The sequence below is a fragment of the Lingula anatina genome, chromosome 3 (assembly GCF_051362555.1).
Source record: "Lingula anatina isolate TDL-2025a chromosome 3, LinAna3.0, whole genome shotgun sequence".
In the NCBI taxonomy this organism is placed as follows: domain Eukaryota; kingdom Metazoa; phylum Brachiopoda; class Lingulata; order Lingulida; family Lingulidae; genus Lingula; species Lingula anatina.
In genome coordinates this window covers 5,324,933-5,346,006 of record NC_141769.1, presented here as the reverse complement: position 1 = coordinate 5,346,006, position 21,074 = coordinate 5,324,933, and the positions used below count along the sequence as shown (strand labels likewise).

Sequence of the window (21,074 nt, the reverse complement as noted above, 5' to 3'; positions counted from 1 at the left end):
ATCCACACATTTAACTCCAGTCAGGGAGCCTTCGGTGCAACTGTGGCGAGACTTTTAACAGGTCAACTGCCCCAAAATCGCATTAGGGGCCATTGACGTCCACACCAGTGAAGAATGTTATGACGATATTCTCCTGGGCGTAGTCAGGTCAACTCTGTCCGCAATCAAAACAGCCACCACCGCAGCCTTAATTATCAGTAAGCCTTATCAACCTTAACCTGCTTTTTCCCCGATTATTGGCAAAACATGACCTGTCACTCCGTAAGTAACACTAGCGGGCTGTACTAATCTTAACCTAATTTCTTTACAAATAGTCATGAATACCTTGTGCAAAAGGCCCCCGTATCTATCAGTCATGGCACTTCACACCTAATATCGTTATATCTACGGCTATTCGGGGGTCGGGTAGGTCTCTTGCACTAGCTAGTTTTCTGAGTCCATCTCACGCTTCTGCTGACCTTTCAGCTGCTAGCATTCTCTCTTTTTGTGGCCTGCCTTGCCACAGTGAAAGCATAAGGGGGGTCCATCTTCGGACCAGCCCCTGATATATCTCTGGCCATTTTATTTTCGCCGCTGGGGTTGCGAGCGGCATTGCGCGGTTTTCATTTAGACTGTATATTTCTTTGGTCAGTTTTAATCCCTGACTCGAGGCGCTCCATCGGGTTGTCGGCGGAGTTGACAGCCACCTCCATCGGCTCCTCACGGCGCGATTCTTCCCCGACGACATTTTCGAACAGCTGCGCGCCGACCTCTGAGTTGACCACGAACGCAAGTGTCTCGTTGAGGGTGTTGAGCCGTGCAACGGCTACGAGTCTGCGCGTGAACCTACGATACTTCAAACACCGTGCATAAGTAATGATCAGCTGCTGCTCGGCGTCGAAGGAGAGTGTCTCACTGTATGCCTTTCTCGCGAGGTTGCAAAATCGCCGGATGTAGGCGGTGCAATTTTCGCAAGAAGTTTGTTGTATTTGTTCAATCTCTGTCCGGAGACAGGCCACCTTATCAGGTGATAGGAAAGAGCGGCGGATGTGGTCGCGGGGTACAACCCATTCAGTCCCATAATAATCATTTTGCTGGTGAAGGCAATAACCCCTCTCTGCCGCTAGGGCACCTCGGCCGGTCTTGAGGACCAGTCTGGCAGCACAGCATGTTACAGTATCGCGGCCACGGGCGATGGCTCGTTCCATTTGGTCGATCCGCTGTCTAGTTTCTGATGGGACTGTTCCATGGCAAAGGTGAAACAGATCTGTCAAGTCCTGCAGAGAGTCCCTCTCTCTCTCCTCTGCCCGTCGGAGGCCTTGTCTCTTAGCCTCCACTTGACGATGCTCCGTCAGACCGCGGATATTTTCGAGCATCGTGTGGAACTGCTCCTGAGACATGTTTCTTTTGGTTGGTTGGTTGGTTGGTTTGTTGGTTTGTTGGTTGGTTTGTTGGTTGGTTGGTTGGTTTATTTATTTATTTATTTATTTATTTTTATTTTTATTTATTTTTTTTTTTTTATTATTTTTTTTTTTTGGCCCAGGTCCCGACGAGCTAAGCCACTGTACAGTTCGTGCCTTTACTTTTTAATGTTCTTGGATAACGCTATATTAGTATATGGCTCAGCCGTGCGAGTGTTAGGGCACGGTCTTATCGGACCAAAAACAACAACGTCTCTGGTAAGATACTAGTGAACTACTCTGTCTAGTCACTGTCGCTTTTAATAACGTAGACGCGACCGCGGAATATTCCCCTTCACTGATTGAACGACTAATAATATATCTCTGGCCATTTACTATCTGTGCAAATTTCCGTCCTGCAGGGTTTTTTTATTGCAAAACTTAAACGATAGCTGGCTTTTACAAACAGACATTAGCCGTTAATAGACTCTAAATAAATGTGTTTAGAAATAAGTCAGATTATTTGAACTGCTGAGGCGAAATCGACTCGACAGATTGCCGTGAAGACTTGTTCTGCAGAGCACAAAGTTATCACGTTTATTGTTATGTATAACAGCTATCTCGTGAAGTTAGAACTTATAATTAATTGAATCTGCACCAATATATTTCTAATACTCACACTGTTTTCAATATTTGACTATAGGATCAGAGAGGCGATACCCCCTCTGGGTATTACAATACGTACCACCAGATGGAGTTACCACATTCGTATGGAAAACATACACACGACAAAAGTGTTAGAAGCAGTGATATTAGAGTCTAAAAATGATGAACAACCAATCTAATGATAAAAGAGCACAAAGTGTTTTTCTTTTGTCAATTCTGATACAATGTTTCATAATGTAGGAAGTGCCACGCAACACAAACAACAACAATAACAGATGCAGGTAATAACAATATATCCAGACATCTTGCATCTGTCCATAAAAATAAAACATTGTCCACATCCAATTCTATGTCTCTGCTGCCAAGTCCCAAAACTACAGTCCGTCTCTATACAGTCATCAATACACGCTTATTCCCTAATAAACATGCGCTGTTGAGAACATACTGCAAATTCAAACATAATCTTAAGAAGCATTCATATCTTTTAGATGTTCACCTCTGCGATTTCCCTCAGGTGGCCATATCAACACACTAGCCTAGTAAAATCGATACTAAAATAGTAGCCAGCAGCTGAATAACGACGGTCCGTCCACGGTAGGTTCATCCATGCGTCGAACTGTAATTTGACGCTGATTCTCTATCAAAATTATCGACTAAAACATGAATTTTATCCCCATCATAGTAAATGTATAATGAGGTAGGAAATGAACTAGCCGAATATAACAGTACAGGTGAATAACAACGGATCATTCACGGAACGGCTTATACACGCGTCTGCTGCGTGTACAAGCGGTCAGGACGGATGGTTCACGCAGAACGGACCGTACACGTGACACCGGGTGCATAAATTTGAAAACCACCTAGAACAACCTAAGACTTCCACATTAATCTAATACAATGCAAAAAAGCCTATTCAAAAGTGGTTAAAGAGTGTCGTAAAGTCCCCACAGAGTCAATAAAATAGAGTAAGCTTGTGAAACAAGATTCCAGAAATTTAAAGATAACTAGAGGATCAGAGAGGCGATACCGCCTCTGGATATTGTACCACCAGCTGAAGTAAGCGCATTCGGATGGAAAACCAAAGAAAAAGGGACACCACTATCAGTCTTGTGCTTGACAAGCTCTATAAAATGCAATAAACAAGAGTTCTCAAAATATGCATAAATGCAAAAAGAACAACTGTAAAAATGGTCCAATCAAATGGTTTTTCCAATTGACCTGTATTTTCCTAACATTGATCACTCCTGTGATTTTCTAGACAATAGGCCTGTCGGTTTTCCTTGAAATGTGTTATCAGTGTTGCATATATGCTGACAAAAGAAAAAAAACCTAGGGGCAACACTGGGCATATCTCTGCTAGTTTTGAATATAAGAGGGGCAAGAAAATATGCAAAGTTCAGTTTAATAGTAACTATGGGTATTTCTTTGCCAGTTTTGGAGATATAAAGGCCAGAAAACATGCACAATAAAGTTCATCATAAAAAGTAGGTCAAAGGTCAATTTCAAGATCACAGTTACATTGCTAGTATATGACTTCCTATTTAAGTTCAGTAGTAACTATGGGCGTATCTCTGCCAGTTTTCGAGATATAAGGGAAAGAAAATTTCTAAAGTTCAGTTCATGGTTAAAAGTAGGTCAAAGGTCAATTTCAAGGTCACAGTAAGATTCCCAATATATGACTTCCTACTCAAGTTCAACAGTAGCTAAGGGCGTATCTCTACCAGTTTTAGAGATAGGCCTACTATATAAGGGCTGCAAAATTTGCAAAGTTCAGTTCATGGTGAAAGTCAAAGGTCAATTTCAGAATCACAGTAAGATTACCAGTATATGACTTCCTATTCAAGTTCAACAGTAACTATCTTTGCCAGTTTTGGAGATATGCAAAGTGCAGTTCATCATGAAAAGTAGGTCAAAGGTCAATTTCAAGGCCACAGATAGATTACCAGTATATGACTTCCTATTCAAGTTCAATAGTAACTATGGGCATATCTCTGCTAATTTGGGAGTATTTCACATTTTATTTTCACCACTGAATATTGGATGTTGAACTTTTTGATATAGCACAACGCCTAAGCCGTATCGAAAACAAAAAATGGAAACCACTTTCAGTGTTGCACTTGTCAAGCTCTACAAAATGCAAAAAGCAAGAGGTCTCTAGCGTTAACGGTTCCAGAATTAGAGAGAGTTTTCAGTTTCAGCAACTTATGGCCGCTACTCCGGTGAAAATGCACTGATTGACCCCAAACGCACGAAGATGAAAGATAACCTTAAGGGTAACACCTGCCCATAATATTATTGGTAAAATCTGTGTAGTTTCTGAAAATTGGCAGGAATAATTTTTATTTTTCGCAAAACATTCACATTTTTAGAAAATTTTGGCCCGTTTGACCTTGAAACAAAGGTCAAAGGTCAAATCCAAGGGCATATTTGAAATCTCCACATATGACTTTCGGTCAGCCAACTGTAGAAATTTTTCCTATAATTCCTTCGGTTTAGGAGATATGTAGCATTGAATTTTCAAAAATTTTGACAAGGGTGCGTTTCAACAAGCGTCACGCCCAGGCCAATGCACCGAATGAGACAAAAAAAAAAAAAAAAACAGGGGGTTCAAGCTGAGATTATATGTGACCTAAATCCAAGAGATGGGGACACAGGTCCTTGCGGTCTAGGAGGAGAGCGGTAACGGTGACTTGTATCCCACGTCATCCTGCGGAGCCGGCGGAGCTGTACGAGACGGGTCGGGACTAAAACCATGAGTACTGCCAGCGTACACGCTGGTGGTACTAATAATCGAATTAAAATAGTGCCAGGCATCGGAGCGACCTAAAACTTGGCTCGCTTACCGCAAATACTGCAGGCTACATCATCCCGTCGCTCGTTTGTAAATCCCGTGCATGCCACACGCACAATCAAATTCCCACCTTGAAGTTTAAGTCGGTCTCCTCTAACCTCGCATTACACCGGGCTTACGAAATAAAGAATGCAGAAGTTATCACCCTACATCCGGGCATGATCAAATACAAATACAATGGGCCAACAACATGGGCGAAGGCCTTCATCAGACTGATGTGAGTAGATGTTCACACTCACTGACCATTCGGTGGTATAGCGGCCAGGACCCTTTAATTAAACCACGGCAAGCGCGTAGAACAGGAGACTCGGCCGTTACAGATCTTTAATGTCAGCTAGGTAGATCGACCCCCGTCCCTATTTAAGGGTGGCTGGTGACGGCTGATGTTGACAGCCTCTGGTGTCTTACCTCGGCTTAATTGTGTTTGATTATTTGCATTTGTGACCCAACTACCAAGCTAATGCACATTTTTACTCATGATTCACCCCCTTCTTTTCTGCACCAAATTGCTGGAGTATTATGTAGTAAGTAGTGTCATGTAAGCTTTACCCATATAAAGTATTTTCGAACCTTTGGAGTTTTGAACCTCCTGAAGTACTGCTAAAAAAACCAGACAGAACGCTTAAGAAAACAAATTACACAATGATGGAACTTCCGGCGCGATGACCAGCTGTCGTCACGTTTTCGAACAATGCTCGAGCCTCAGGTAGCACGAAAATTCATGCGTGAGCACTCCTATTGACGATTCTGATATGTACTGTCTCTGCACAAACTGTAGGGGCCTACATATCAGAATCGCCAATAGGAGTGCTAACGCATGAATTTTCGTGCTCAGCCTCAGGCTGCCAAGACGACCCTAAAACTGCATTAGCAAGAAATCTTTACTTTCCCTTATTTTAGTCTCAACTTCACGAATTTCAACTTTCAGACACACAGCCTACCTCGAAGAGACATCGTGCTCGCTCGGCTGCCAACTTGACTGGTTAGAAAACGCTTGTCGTTAAATCGCGATATGATTTTAAAACCAGGCAATAACACCTAAAACCCGCATAAAACGATCTTAGAGTGCCTTACTAGTCTACCATAAAGATAAAAAAAAATCTTATCAAAACCAGTTAAAATCGGTCATATAGCGATTTTACGACAATTTTACACAAGGCCAATTAATTCCATAACACAGCAAGTAAAATTCCTCTCCGCCTATCGTCGATAAGGACTGAATTGCTGACCTCAGACGTCCATTCACAAACATAGCACAGAAATGAATCTGTTTTACATGTCCCATCAATATTACAGCACGCCGAATTTGGAGATGTCAAACACAAAGACAGTGCACAAACATACTGACTGAAGATACAAATGCATGGCATAATTGTAAAGTAACATTTATCAAATTCGTGCATGCGCATTACACCTTTAAACATCTTCATTGTTGTTATGCCTCCTAAGGTGGAAGGGAAAGAGACCAAAAAACAGGTTCAGCCCTTGCCACGACCACTTCAAGTCCACCGAACAATTCCTGTGCGGGAAATCTGCAATGCCGCCTACGATACGGCCTTGTTGTAATGAAACTTTTCATACATATGGAATGAGTGTCCTAAACTTAGGCCACACTTTTTTATTTTTATGGATGACATCCTCTGGGGACCCCAAAGTCGGTGCGAGCGGGCGAAAAAAAAAAAACAGTCCAAAAAAAAAAACTGCTTAAGAAAAGTTATGTTTTCAGTACACAGCTGGAAACACTAATTTACCACAGAAACACGTATCAAACTAACAACATGTCTTTATCCATGCTCTCAAAATATTAAAGCTTTGTGAATAGGGCCTATTTCGTAGAAAGGTAAAAAGTCATGAATATATATGCTGCATATTACCAAATCTATTTAAGGTTATTTCATGCATTCTGTTGGTATAGCATCCAATAAAACAAATATCAAATAAACAGCGTGTCTTAATTTGTACTCTCAGAAAATTAAAGCATTGTAAACACTTCACAGAATTTTTAAAAAAAATGAAGCAAGTGTTTAATGAATTGCTGGTAGTTTTACTGTCAGTTTAGAGAACCTGAACACATGGTTGGGCTGGATAGGGAGGGGTTTGGGGGGGGGATTTTTTTTTTTTTTTTTTTTTTTTTTTGGAGAACGGACGAAAATCGGTGCGCGCGCAGGATGTCATCCATAAAATTAAAAAAGTGTGGCCTTATATAATTTTGAACACTTAATTCAAGCGTGGGCTCGAAATAGGACATTACGTTTTACACCCCATTTCCATAGATTTTTAGATCGTTCTATCCCTGTGGGGAGTCTCACTAGATTACACCCCATTTCCATAGATTTTTAGATAGATCTATCCCTGTGGGGAGTCTCACTAGATTACTGTCAGCTTGACCGGCTTAAGCGTCTATCCCGCCTACTAAAAGCTATAAGAGGGTAATTAACTATGGTGCCCGCTCGGCTGACTGCAATTTAGCGTGAACCCCCAGGGAGTTAGGTCGATCTAAAACTTAATCTTTAGATCGATCTAAATCTCTGGGAAAGCACCCTTATTGTCAGCTTGGCCGGCTTAAGCGTCTATCCCGCCTACTAAAAGCTGTAAGGGGGTAATTAACTATGGTGCCCGCTCGGCTGACTGCAATTTAGCGTGAAGCCCCAGGGAGTTAGGTCGATCTAAATCTTAATCTCTAGATCGATCTGAATCTCTGGGAAAGCACCCATAGACTTACTTAGTGGATAACGCAATCCAAAGATTCCACGGTTCGTGTCAGATTTACGTATGGTCGCGCGAAGAAAACCCATGACCAGTTAAACGATTTATTTGTTGACGCTCGGTAGATAGCTACATATTCTAAGTGAAGTCACCAACTCAACTCGTCTGCTCCGTACTCAGTCGCTCCCAACCTCCTTCTTCGCTGTCTCCTCTCGCTCTCCCCTCTCGTTCTCTCTCCCCCTCTCAAGGTATCGCTTATATACTTATTACTTATCTACATGTATGCTCGATGACGCAAACTTTGACTCCATTCCCAGAGATTAGATCGATCCAAACTAGATCGACCGAACTCCCTGGGGGTTCTCGCTAAATAGCTGTCAGCCGAGCGGGCACCAAAGTTAATTACCCCCTTACACCTTGTAGTAGGCGGGACGGACATTTAAGCCGGATTATCTGACAGTAATCTAGTGAGACTCCCCACGGGGATAGATCGATCTAAGATCTATGGGAATACGCCCTTTAACTACCTATAATTGTATAATTAATTTCTTTACCTCGGCGTTATACAAAGAGGCCGCCACATTACTCGAGAACTATTGGACCACAACACGTAACATCATTTAAGATATCTATGTCGGGCACGACATATTCCTTCCATTTTTTTCCAGATAAAAACTTTTTTTCATTACTCGTGTTACAGACATTTACTGTAAATAATAACATATATAATATTTACAAAAGTTTACGAAAATTATACATAATTACATGTCTTAAGTGTAGGCCCGGGGAAAACCAGAGATAAAACCCTTTAATTTATATCTTTCTTTATCAATATGGGGAAAAATAGCTCTGGAAACCAGGCAGTTGAGCGTCTTATAATCAAAGTCTTTTCATATCAGAATCATAGTATTTTAGAGTCTTTCAAATAGAATCATCGGCAGACGGCAGGGTGGAATTGCACATCTTCTCTTCGTTGGCGGGGTCCACCATCAGGCTTACCCAACTACCAGACTCAGCACCGAATGATCCCGAATTCACCGGTAGATCGGACCACACTACCCGTTTTTAAGGTGGGTATCAGTGCGCGCTTCCAAGTATCAGACGCGACATCGCTCTTGCCTAGTACGCGATGTGATAGTGATAATTCTCAGTGGGATTGGAAAGTAGTGCATCTCAATTCAAAATTTGTTCCGGGATATGATACTGTGAAATGCGTACTGTCGCACACCTTGAAAACAGAAATAGGGGCATTAGGCATGTCAAGCGGGCCAAAGAAAGTTTGCAGAGAATCCCAAGATAATGGAAGTTATTTAAACTGCTCTCCAGTCTCTGACGTCATTGTACAATTTCTTTTTAAATCGCATTAAACAATATATATTCACTTTGGATATGACAATTTATTCCAGGAAAACTATCCCTAAACGAGCTCGCCTTAGTTTTAAAAATAATTAACATCAACCAAAAAATAATGAGGAAAAATACCACCTATTTTTACAAGTAATGTGAGCACCTGTCCAATCTATTCAATCATGGCTGGCTACTCAAGACAACAGCCAAAAACTTAAATCTTAATCTACTCAGTTCCCACAGAACACCCGTTCTGTTACCTAACCCTTCTTTGGGCAGGCCTCTACATAAAATCCCTGGTTACAAATAACCAGTTCCACCACTCCAACATGGAGCATGCCACCCTTAAAAAAAAAATTCCGGTCTGACTTTCCACATTGCGATTTTTAAAATTTTTCGAAAGTTTTAGGCACCGTTCACATGAAAAATCCAAATTCCATGATAAGTTTTGGGTGTCAGAACACTTTTCAGGAAAAACAAAGTTATAATGCTTTTTGGTTTCCGGCAAGTATTCAGTGGTTTTTTCCTCTCCTTTTTTTCAAGCGATCCCAAGAGAAAGTGCTTCCACGACAGGACAGGAATAGTCTTTTCCTGTTTCAATAGCATTGCAATTTATTTCACAAGTCTGGCAAGGTTCTATCTTTACAGCTTCATTAAAGATAAATTTAGATCCATTGTTTGGAAATAACATTTTCCAAGTGGAACTCCAGTCTCTGAGATAACTGATGCCCAGCGTGACCTTGGTTTCATCAATTTCCGTAAAAAGATTTTTGACCATCTTTTTTAATCATGAACCAGCTTAAATAAACAGCCTTAACTGAGTCACACTGCATCCACCCCGAGGTTCTGAGATCAATAGACTTTCACCAACTATCAGCCTGTATGAGAGTTAACCTCTACCAGGGCAGCAGATATTATAGGCACATTTTCCACTAGCCAGCACAGTTAGAAAATTGACCATATTTAGCCAAAGACATCATCTGTGAATATCTTGTGAAAGATCAATCACTGGGCATGGTAGAGGATATATGAGACGACATACCTGTACTGTTTCAAATGCATTCTGATGGTAGAGGGATTTATCTCCAGGGACCTCTGAAACTCAGGGCCCATTCAGCCATAAAATGCTCTTTAAAAATTTTTTGACAGTATTCTAACTCCATCTTTTAATGGCCAGACCTTTATACTCAGTCCATTCTCATAGTCACACAAGAAGTGGTCACTAAAGTCTTATCACTTTACAAAACATTATTAAATTTTGTTTTGCTGATTACTTACAAAACAATGTTAAATTTCGTTTTGCTGTCCATTCTAAGTGATATTTTATTGTGAAAGTTTCATAAGTGTTTTTTTTTTTTTTTTTTTTTTTTTTTTTTTTTTTTTTTTTTTTAAGTAAGAAGTTGAACCACCAGGGAGTCATAATTTCCACATCTTTGGTCATTTTCATCTTTCCAGTTTTAATCATCATCATCATCATCCTTATCCAATGTTCCAAAAACTGCTGACGGAATGGCTTGTTTCTCCAGGTGCACTTCTAAAATGGTAAAATAAGACTTAGTTATCCATCAATTTCTTTTTTGTCAGGTATAAAGTTTAAACCAAAGTGAAGACCCATACAAGACCAAAAATAAAAAAAAAACATCCAAAATTATAAAAACATAGGACAAGAAAAAGGAAAAACCATTTACGACACATCCTACTCCAATGACATAAATCAGAAGATGTAAATTAGTACAACTGACAAAAAATCCTGATTTTCATGATCTTCCAAGGTATAAAGGGCAGGCCTTTTATCATATTGTACTTAAAAATACTATTTAAAGTACTGAAAAGTAAGTGAAAAAACTGCACCTTCAACTGTTTCTTCTTCATCACTTTCAAAGTCTTCATCTATGTTGATCTCTTCTGGATTGTTGGTCTTCGTCATTTCACCAAGTTCTTCTTCAGTTGTATTACTCCTGTTGTGAAAATGGGAGGAAAATGTAACTGGTTCTTCAGTTCAGTGCCATACTGTATAAGTACAATCTTATTCATTCGACTCGTATTTTCAAGTACTGTTGCATTAATAGATACATTAAATGGATAAAAGGATAAGAAACAATGTCCTTAACTTAACAGTTTTATACAATACTGAAGCAACATATTATATAAAGTATGGAAAACAAAACTTCGACATAACAAAATTAAAAACTACTTTTATTAATTTGTGTGTACCTAACAAACAATATTCCTTTCTGAGGTTTGGGTTGGTCTCGCACTGCTTCTTCAGCCAACTGACGTGCTCTTTCTTCAAGTTTTTCCATCTCATTCTTTTCTTCTGAAGCTGACAAGAAAAAAAAACTTGATAAATTCTGAAAGTATATTTGCATTAACAGAGGAAGTCTAATATGCCCTTTATAAATTTGAACTTCTGTGTTCAGACTATGATAGCTGTACATAATTTTTTGTTTAGCAAGCTTTTATTTTTAAACAATCATAATTAGTCCGTTTAATCCAGAAATTTAATAATAATTGCATTAAGGAAATTAAAAGTTCACATTTAACATGCTGGTATGTATGAAAATTTGACAGTGAAAAACCTGGCCCTCTATGGGTCTGAAATTCAGCCAATCAGAAGTGAAAATTTTGTGAAAACAGCGGAACTCAACTGAAGTTTACTGGTCACTTCTGAACGTTTTGTGGAATATGATTTAAGTTTACCTTCAAATCAGAAATTTTAGACAGGTTTATCGACTGCCTCACATGCCATATGCATTTTACACACACACAAAAAAAACAAACAAACAAACAAAAAATCTGGACCAGAATGTGCCACTGTGATTGGCATGGTAATCTTTGATTACATTCATCACCCACATCAGAATTCTAAAAGTGAGCACATATGAAGAATTGAAAATAAAGAACTGTTCTTATTATTATTAAGAAACTGTCACACAATGGCCCAGTGGTTCAGGAGAATCCTCTCCACCTACCAGCCTCTTCTTTAGTGGACTGTGCAGCAAGCATCTGGGCTGACATAAAATTGACCTGGGTGTTGAACGTCGCCTGGACACTTCGTTTGATTCGCAACATTTCTCGCACAGTGTCCTCGTTGCCATGTTGGATTTCAAAGTCTTTCCACGTCTGCCAAAATTCTGCAGTAATCTGAAAAGAAAAAATCAAAATTGTTTGGCTTTGAAAATATGTTTGCTTGTTTGTGCATTGATACTATAATTTTAGTCATTATCAGGAACACTTCTCAAAGTATTGTGAATTAGGAAAAAATCAAGGAAAACTTTGTGAGGTTTGGGGGAGAGGTGGGTCAGTAGTTATTATGGCAGATAAGCAGTTGCTGTGCAGCAATGTATAAAAGCAAACGGATACTTTTCAGATTGTTTTCACTCAAAACACTTAAGTTTCACTCTTAGGTTCTGCCTAATTGCAGTCACAGACTATAATTGCAAATAGCAGAATTCACCACTTTTGTGTCACTTTCGTTTTGCTTTTTTAGACATTCCTGGCATATAAAGTTGTACCCTTATTGCTTAAACAGTTAACCCCAAATTCACTTGGATTCTCAATCCTTTTCTAGTCTTGTATTATGTCATCCATGGCCCTCTGCCAATTTTTCCATCTTAGATGATGCCCATAAAGGCAACCTGTACCACTTATCCATCAAATTTTAATATTTTCATAAAATTCTAAACATACATTCAGGTTAACATTTAACCAATGACAAACAATATTCTATTCAACAGTCCATTTTTTAATTCATTTCAATGGCAATTCAAATATAAATACCCACCCTGGGATCACACATCTGTGAACAATGCCCATAGATGGCTCGAGCACGGTCAATTTCTCCCAGTTTCCTTTCAAGATCAGCGAACTTGAGGCACATACTCCTGTAATGATGAAAGTGTCTCACAGTACTGAATGATACAAATTAAAATCATATCAGAATTGTTCTGAAATTGTTGTCATCATAAATATTGAGATAAAATCCAACTATGAACAAAGATTTTACAAATTAACATATAAATAATATTAAATAAATACATTAAATTCTTATCATCTTTATCATTAAAACATTAAATCAAAATTGGCCATAAAGTCTACATTAACTGGACATAAAAGAGGAACACTTGTTTTAATTAACTCAAACCTCATGAAAAATTCCCCCACATCCTTCCAGAAAGGACACCGTTTTTAAAAATTTTTTTCTAGAATGATCATGAGGTTAAAAATGTGGTGGAATATCCATAACACCTTTCTCAGTGTGATTTGCAGTGATTGAGGAAATATTTTTTCTAGCTGTATTCTAGAATTATCTTCAAGTAAAAAACCTGTTGGGAACACTTTCCCACATACCTGGCCTGTTCTTCATTCAAAACTTCAATGGCTTTCTCATAGATTGGTCTGGTGTGGGTCACTCCATACAGCTCTGCAGCTCGCTTGATGTAGATGTTGAACATCTAGAGGTATAGGAAGCAAGAAGCAAAACAGTTTCTTTAATTCAAAAATATTTATGGAATATTAAAGATTTAAATCTGGTTTGAAAGGTTGGTTTTCTTTTACACTGGCAAAAGGAATCGCATACTTTTGGACTACCACAAGTTTTTTTCATGCTAAAAAAAATACTGGACTAGATAAACTCTAGCCCTGACAACTGAACACATACATTGTCACATTCAAACATATAACCTCATAACAATCTGACTATATGTTAAACACTATGCACAATTCAAGGTGTTGAAGCAACATTTTTACAGCTGCCTTCCCAATAAAAATCTTGCCCACATCTGGTCACAGCTATATCTATAAATAGGTGAATATTTTATCCTTTAAAAACTCACCTCATACTGCTCCTCTGGTAACACTCCTTTAGTCGCTCTATCATACACAGACATGGCGTGTCTCGCAAGCCCGTGATCCTCCTCCAGTTTGGCATACAGTAAATAGATAGCTAGGACAGGAATTGAAAATATCAATGACATTCAAATTTACTGCAGCTGGAAAAGAGCTATTACACAGAACAAGAACATGGTGAAATATTTTTATTTAACTACTATTTCAGCACGACAAGGTATATATCATAAAAAGCATACACATTTTCAACAATCTTTTAGACTTCATTAGAGTTTTAGATGGCAGAAAACATTATAAGAGAACATCACATTCTGGGAACTAAAATTACATCACATCGCGCTGAACTATCAAGATGATAAACCTCCATTTATCTCGATAACATATGAAGTGACCAAAATAGCAGAAAACGACTAGAATCTTAAATCCATCTGAAGTTGTATTACCTTTAGCAAACTTAGGTGGGCACTTTTCCAGGCACTGTTCAAACAGATCTCGAGCTCTCTCCAGCTTTTTTCCACCCTGTGATAAAATAACAATCAGCATAATAAGAAGAATGACAAAAGAAAACATTGTCAGTGTTTAATTGAAATTAAATATTTTAAAATATTGAATGCTTTTGTTCACTTGGCATGGCTGACTGATTATTAAAATAGCTTAAAAGACAATTGTTAACCCGTAAAAAAATCTCATCATCAGTGTTATGGACAGTTACAAATTATATATCCAAACGAAAGCTAATATCAATAGCATAACTGGGATTATAACTGTTACCATTATTTGAAGAAATAGAAAGTTTTATTTAAATACAAGAGAGAATAGAGAGCATGAGAGAATAGTAAAAATTGTACCTTCTGGTGCACTACTGACAAAGGATATATGGATTACTGTATTTTTCTTAGTGTGTTTTTGTGACCATAAATCATTTATTCTATAAAATCACACATACTAGTTTAATGATGCTACTTACATATCTTTCAATGAACTTGGTGAGGTATGTGTTCCAGATGTCGTACACATTGGGCCATTTGAACAAGGCAATCCCTTTCTCATATGCCTAATGTAAAAAAATGTTAACATTAACATAATGAATTCTGAAAAATGACAAACTAAGACTTTGAAATTTAATTTTCTGATTAATAAATCTTCCGTAAATATTCATATCAGGGCTAAAACTCCAAGTTACTGAACATATATCAAATGCAAGAAAAAGAATCTGCAAGAGCCATCCCTACATTATCTTAATATAGTTCACTTTTTTTCTCTCTCTCTTAGTTAAAATCTTCATTGCAAAATGAGGATCTATTATCATGTAATTTTCTACCTTAAATTCTTCCTCAAAGTAGTTATTTTCATTCAGAAACATGCCATAGTTGATGATGATCTGAGGAGTGGCTATTCTCAGGTCTATTATTCTGTCATACACGGCTTTACATGTCTGGGGGGAAAAAAAGAACATAAAGATTACAATTCAAGAAAATAATAGTATGCTAAAAATACAAAAAAAAAAATTTATACAGAATCAAAGTACACATGCCTTGTACACAGAGGCTGAAATGGAAAATTCAGAAATTTGGAGAAAAAATTAAAGAAATTTCTCAAACTCTCAATGCAATAAGAAGTTAGGAATATACATATTATACAGAGAAAAGGGATTGCAAAACATAAAATAAATAAGTTGACTTTCCTTTTGCCAATGGGAAAAATTAAATGTATAAGATCTTTCTGATCCTATTCTTCCAACAGGATTGTCCGGTCAGACAGAAAATAGCAAACTTTAAAGCTAATTCATATATTCTATTTTAAAGCAAACAAAACCCTTCCCCATGTTTCTTATGCACAGTGCTACTCAACTTTGGCATAGAAAGTAAGACACATTTTGACAGCCCACAGCAAGTTTTGTAAAAGGCAGTTTTTGCTGTATTGCTTGTAATGAGAACAAACAGAGAATTCAGTCAGCACTCACCTTGTAGGTGCCAAAGCTCTCCTCCAGGTCAGCGTACAGTGACCACACCTTCAGGGACTTGTACAATCTGTTCTGTACAGGTTCACTCTAAAATAATGTGATTGAATCAAATAAATATATTAAAACAAGAAAACTCCACACAAAACTTTGAAATACATTAAATTATGAAAAGTGATAATATTAGTGGTATCCACTGTACCAGTTACTAAATTTCAAAAGTGGACATAAATGTTCACTAGAAGTGAGTTAACAAACACTTAGTCTGTGCATAAAAAATGAACATTTCTCATTTCTTCACCCTGTCTTAAGACTTACTATGTCGTGATAGTCTACTTTCCTTGGAGGCAATGCTGTGGCCCTTTGAAGAAGTTTAATGGCTTCTTCATAATTCCTAAAATCAGAATACGACCAATAATCTTGACAAAGCAAGATAAAATGCAAATGAACAAGTTTCATATTAATAATTTAAGTTAAAATATTTCAGTTTTCTGATGCTTTGTATAAGTAAGATCACCATAAAAAGTAGCTTACCAGGTCTATATATGAATAAATAAATTTACTGCAAATTACACAACCGTGTGTTATGGTCTTTAATTGAGCAGCCCTTTTTAAAATTAATCTTGAGGAGATGGATAGTCAAGATCTTGTCTACAGGCTAAGCTAAAAGACAAATTTCATTTGTGAAAAAACAAACTCCACAGAAATAGACTTGTGGTTATTCTGATGTAAGTTAGTATTGTGCTTCATGCTGAATAATTTCAGAATTTATTAATTTTTACACAGACTTAAGAAAGGAAACCACGGATCAATGAAGACATGGATGCTGGGATGAAAGCTTTCACTGCAGTATGCTTTCAAAAGTTCAAAATAGAATTTAAGAAGTCTAGATTTAAAATCATTCAACATAAAAGGCTAGTGCTTACTCGTGTCTTATTTCCATTTCGGCCCACTCACACCAAACTGAAGCCAGGTCGTCCACCTTAACGTATGCCACTTTGGTTGCCTTTTCAAAGATGATCCTGGCCTGGATATAATAATGGTGGTTATATAGTAGCATTAAGCTTACCTAGGACTTTTGTTTCATGGAATAACAAGTGTGATTATTATACAGTTAACATCGATCTTGAACTTACTGTGGATCTGAGGTTTGAGAATAAAAACACAATATTGAACTGTTTTCCTGTAATCCAAAGACATTAGATTTTCACACCCTGGTGCTCACTAAAATTTTGATACTCAATGTTCATAATTTACTCACATCCTCAATTTGCCCAGCAGTGTCATAAAACTTGGCAAACTCTACCCACAATGTATGGGGTTTCCCAGAGGCCAGCCTGGGGTCCACCGTCTGCACAGCCTCAGTGAAGGTGTTGATTATCTAACACAGAGAAAATTTTGTTTGCATTAATTTTGTATGCCTAACATCACATTTTCAATCAGTGCATCCATATGGCAAAACAGAACTAACTAGTAAGAGTAACTACCAAGTTGCAAATCAAATGAGTTACTAATAGTGATAATTTGATAACTGCTGAATAAGCCTGTCAAATACAAAAAAATAATCATTTTCTGGAGCTGCAGTTAAAGTTATATACGAGAATATTTAATGCATACCAATTGGCTTCTATATGTCACAATAACAAGAATTTCTTTCTAAATATACCTCTCTTGGCTTTCCCTCATAAAGCTGCACTCTTTTATGCCACTCATGGACGTTGTGTGGGTTTTGCCTCAGAAGAACACTGGAAAATACAAAGATTGTCCATCAGTGGTACATTTTCAAAAATTCATTTCATAAACATTTCAATACTTAAAATACTTTCCTTCATAAGATTAAATCTTCCCTCAAATTCATTCCTTAAATTGTTTGATTGTTTGAAAACTTGCTGAATATTCAATATATGTATAAGAAATACCTGTTTAACAGTAGAGGCCGCCTGTCCATCAGCTCCTCCATCCTAGCCAATCGCAGCTCTAAGTCAAGGTCATCTTCTTCAGTTGGACCAATCTCTGCTGTGGTTTCCATCCTGGCACTTATCATGCTCTCCTCAAACTGTGCATATGCATCAAATACCTGTGTGAAATCCCTCACTGTCAGAACAGTTTGGATGGCCTCCTCATAGATATCACGTGCCTGTTATGAAAAAATTTAAAACAAAACTTTTCATTTCAAGTATAACATTTTTTAAAGAAAAAGATTATTTTAAACTAAAGATAAACCACTGCATCAACTTTTCTAACAAGGCTTTGAGATTTTACAAGCATTATACTACAAATGAAGAAAGTTTTCACGCATAACTGGTTGCCAAAGAACGATTAATAACACTGTCAGTAATAACTTTCCTAGCATACTTATGAAATGAACCAACTTTTTGCCAATGGGGCTGCTCTGAGTAAAATTTGACAGAGGCACATGAAAGTTTCAAGACAAAAGGTTCACTTTTTCCAAAAGAGAACTCCCCCCCCTCCCCCTCTTTGAAATTTCAGGCTATGGGCCTGATAATGGTGAATTTTCAGTTCATTTTTCTTTTTCTTTGAAGTGCAATTCTCTTTCAAGTAAGTGATAAATTGAACAAGAAATAATAAAGTTTCTTCCTTTGTGTTCAGTCAAAACAAATTATCAATAGCATTTGATGAATAACTGTGCCTTGCACAACATCAGATTTGCTGTAAGTATTACAAAGTTACCACTAACCCTTTCAAAATTCCCTCCTCTAATGTAATAGTCTGCCAGTGAATTCCATAAAAGGCCAACTTGGTCAGAGTATCTCTTTATGCCTTGTCTCAAAATGGGCTCCACTTTCAAATCTGAGATCTTGTCTGGGTTTTTTGTTATACTTTCACATAATTCATTCCAAAGCTATCAATAATAATAATAATAATAATAATAATACAATGAATTAAGTTAATGCAGTTTAAATTTCATGTTATTAGTTGAAGGTATAACTTTGCAATTGACAAATATGTAATATTTGATAAAATCGTATTATTATTACCATTGCTTTGGGAAAACGTCTAACATGAGAAGTCTGTACAGCTCAACATCAAAGTTCTATCATTGCCAAATAAGTCTTTCCCAAAGAAGAAGTTTCCATAAAATTTCCCAGCTTTCTTAAAGCTTACCTGATGCTTAGACTTCCCTGCTTTAGAAACAAAATCTTCGTCATTGATGGTGTCCGCTAATTTCTTGGCAGCCTCGTTCAGCCAATCAATTGTAGTCAAATAATTAATAAACTCTTCAGCATTTTCTGGGAAGAGCTAAATAAACATTTTTGGATTAGTAGTAGTAGCAATAACAGTAATAGAAGCAGTAGTAACCAAGACGGTAGAACACTTTTAAAAAATTATTATCTTTAAAGAGGCTGCCCATCTTTATCATCTGGCAAAATGATGACCACACTGATTTGATGAAGCATATGAAATCAAATCTTTATTAAAAACCTACCTTTAAATACCTCCTATATACCCTGACAGCTGTTTCTTGAAGTGGGTATTTTTTGACAAAGGTAAGGTACAGTGGCCATATTCTATTGTGTTGAGTGATAGGGAGTGCACGCAGGGCGCGGTCAAAGGTCCTTCTCGTCAGGGTGATTTTACTCTGGTCCATTAGAAACTGACAATAGTCTAACCAGATCCTAGGCATCTGAGGACAACAAATAAATATGTATCAAGTGTAAAATCAGGTAAATCTCCCACAATAGGGGCTTGGCCTTTAAAATATCTCTGATAATTCTATAAGGGATCAAACACTTTAACAAATTGGGGAGGGGGGGTCAAGTGGTTGCCTTAGGCTCCATCAGAAGCTGAATTAAAAAATCTCAGAATAATTTGATTCCACAGAAAACCAACTCAAGTCTGAAAACATGGCTTAATTAAAAGTTGGTTATTCCTGTAATATTCCTACCTTATGCATGAAAACCAAAGCACGTTCAAAGGCATTGTTGACACTTTCATATAAAGGATCTGTGATACAATGACCTTTGACCTGTTGTCTCCTTAGCTTCAGGTAGTTGTACCAGAGCTTGTAGCTGAATAAAAGATAAAAATAGCATATGTGACTATGTTTTCTGCCCATATCTGAATTTTGCTCTTATATCTTGATTTCATTTCTTTGTGTTCACTTATTATCTACTTGATTTTACATGATAAATGTATATAGTACTTATAGTGCTTAAGATTTTTGGCCTTTCAGTTGTTAATTTTAAGTTATTTGCCAACAAATCATGCTACATCTGTGGCTTAAAAGATAACTTTCCAATTCACCAGCCTTTAGCCAAACTGATCCTTTTAAACTATCACTATCATTGAACTTTTTCACCTACTCAAAATCAAATTTTTGTGGAGTATTCAGTAATAACATACCTTCCTGGGAGCTCTTTTAGCGCTCTTTCATAGATCATGTTGACTGCATTCTTGGGTGCTGCTTTCTTGTGGTCAATATACCTAAGCCAACACTTCACTGCATATGGATTTCTTAGAATTTCTTCTTCGTATGGAAGATCCTCTTCCTCCTTCAAATATAGATAACATCAAAATAAAATGAAAAATTAGTAACATATATTGAAAAAAAAAAAACTTTTTTGAGATAGAAATATTTGTACTTATACACTATGCTGACCTGTACTACAAGTGTCTGACTTTAATATTTTCTACATTCAGCAATGTTGTGGCTAACATCTCTCTGATTTTCTAATAAATGAGTTTTAAGATTTACCTCATGATCTGCTTTGATATTTTAACAAGAAATGTCAAGTCCCTTTCTAATATAATGAGACTCAGAGCGGATCTCATTCCAGTGGAACATAAAAATCAGTAAGTAAACTGCAAAACATAATTATCTGAATAGCATATACAATGATAAAAGTCACTACTATAACTGGGTATGTTGCATGACCACCAGATACATTAGAAGTGCCTATAACCTACAAAATTCGAGCTTTTCTTGCTCGTGAATTAAATAGTTGAGCATGAAAATACTTACAAAATATATGTCCGCTTTTCCCTTCAAGACAGGCATTTTAGAGCTTAAACAAAACAGTTCAAAATTCAACGAATTAAGGATATCTAACGTGATGTGGACGTTGCTTCAAAGAATTAGCCGCATGTCCACCATGTTGGATCTAATTAGGTCAAACAGGGCAGAGATATTTTTATTGGGAAGAGAAAATTGATATAGATTGCATAATCAGACACAATCAATATCAAACATGAAATTGTTTGAATTATATATCAATATTTTTTTTTCGTAGTTAAAATATCTGAACTTAAAAGCCTACATTATTTTACATATTTCACGCCGAAGTCGTAAATGATA

General features: G+C 37.2%; 1 protein-coding gene across 2 annotated transcripts; it reads right to left on the bottom strand.

The window, feature by feature from the left end:
- Window positions 1–8,979: 8,979 nt before the first annotated feature.
- Window positions 8,980–20,930, bottom strand: LOC106180750 (pre-mRNA-splicing factor SYF1). Of its 2 annotated transcripts, XR_001240148.2 has the most exons (23): window positions 20,742–20,930; window positions 20,123–20,271; window positions 19,665–19,788; window positions 19,206–19,403; window positions 18,884–19,018; window positions 18,456–18,620; window positions 17,677–17,894; window positions 17,424–17,502; window positions 17,019–17,138; window positions 16,684–16,784; window positions 16,076–16,151; window positions 15,761–15,847; window positions 15,119–15,232; window positions 14,765–14,851; window positions 14,241–14,316; window positions 13,785–13,894; window positions 13,300–13,403; window positions 12,734–12,833; window positions 11,922–12,093; window positions 11,164–11,272; window positions 10,801–10,907; window positions 10,340–10,483; window positions 8,980–10,304 (listed from the first exon to the last, which is right to left on the bottom strand). XR_001240148.2 is itself a non-coding variant. In XM_013564852.2 (22 exons), exons 1-22 carry the CDS (start codon window positions 20,775–20,777, stop codon window positions 10,407–10,409), a joined length of 2,544 nt encoding a protein of 847 aa, XP_013420306.1. In that variant the 5' UTR covers window positions 20,778–20,930; the 3' UTR covers window positions 10,311–10,406. The 2 variants fall into 2 exon arrangements, 1 of the variants encoding a protein (XP_013420306.1); XM_013564852.2 differs by lacking the exon at window positions 8,980–10,304 and having other exon boundaries at window positions 10,311–10,483.
- Window positions 20,931–21,074: the final 144 nt, after the last annotated feature.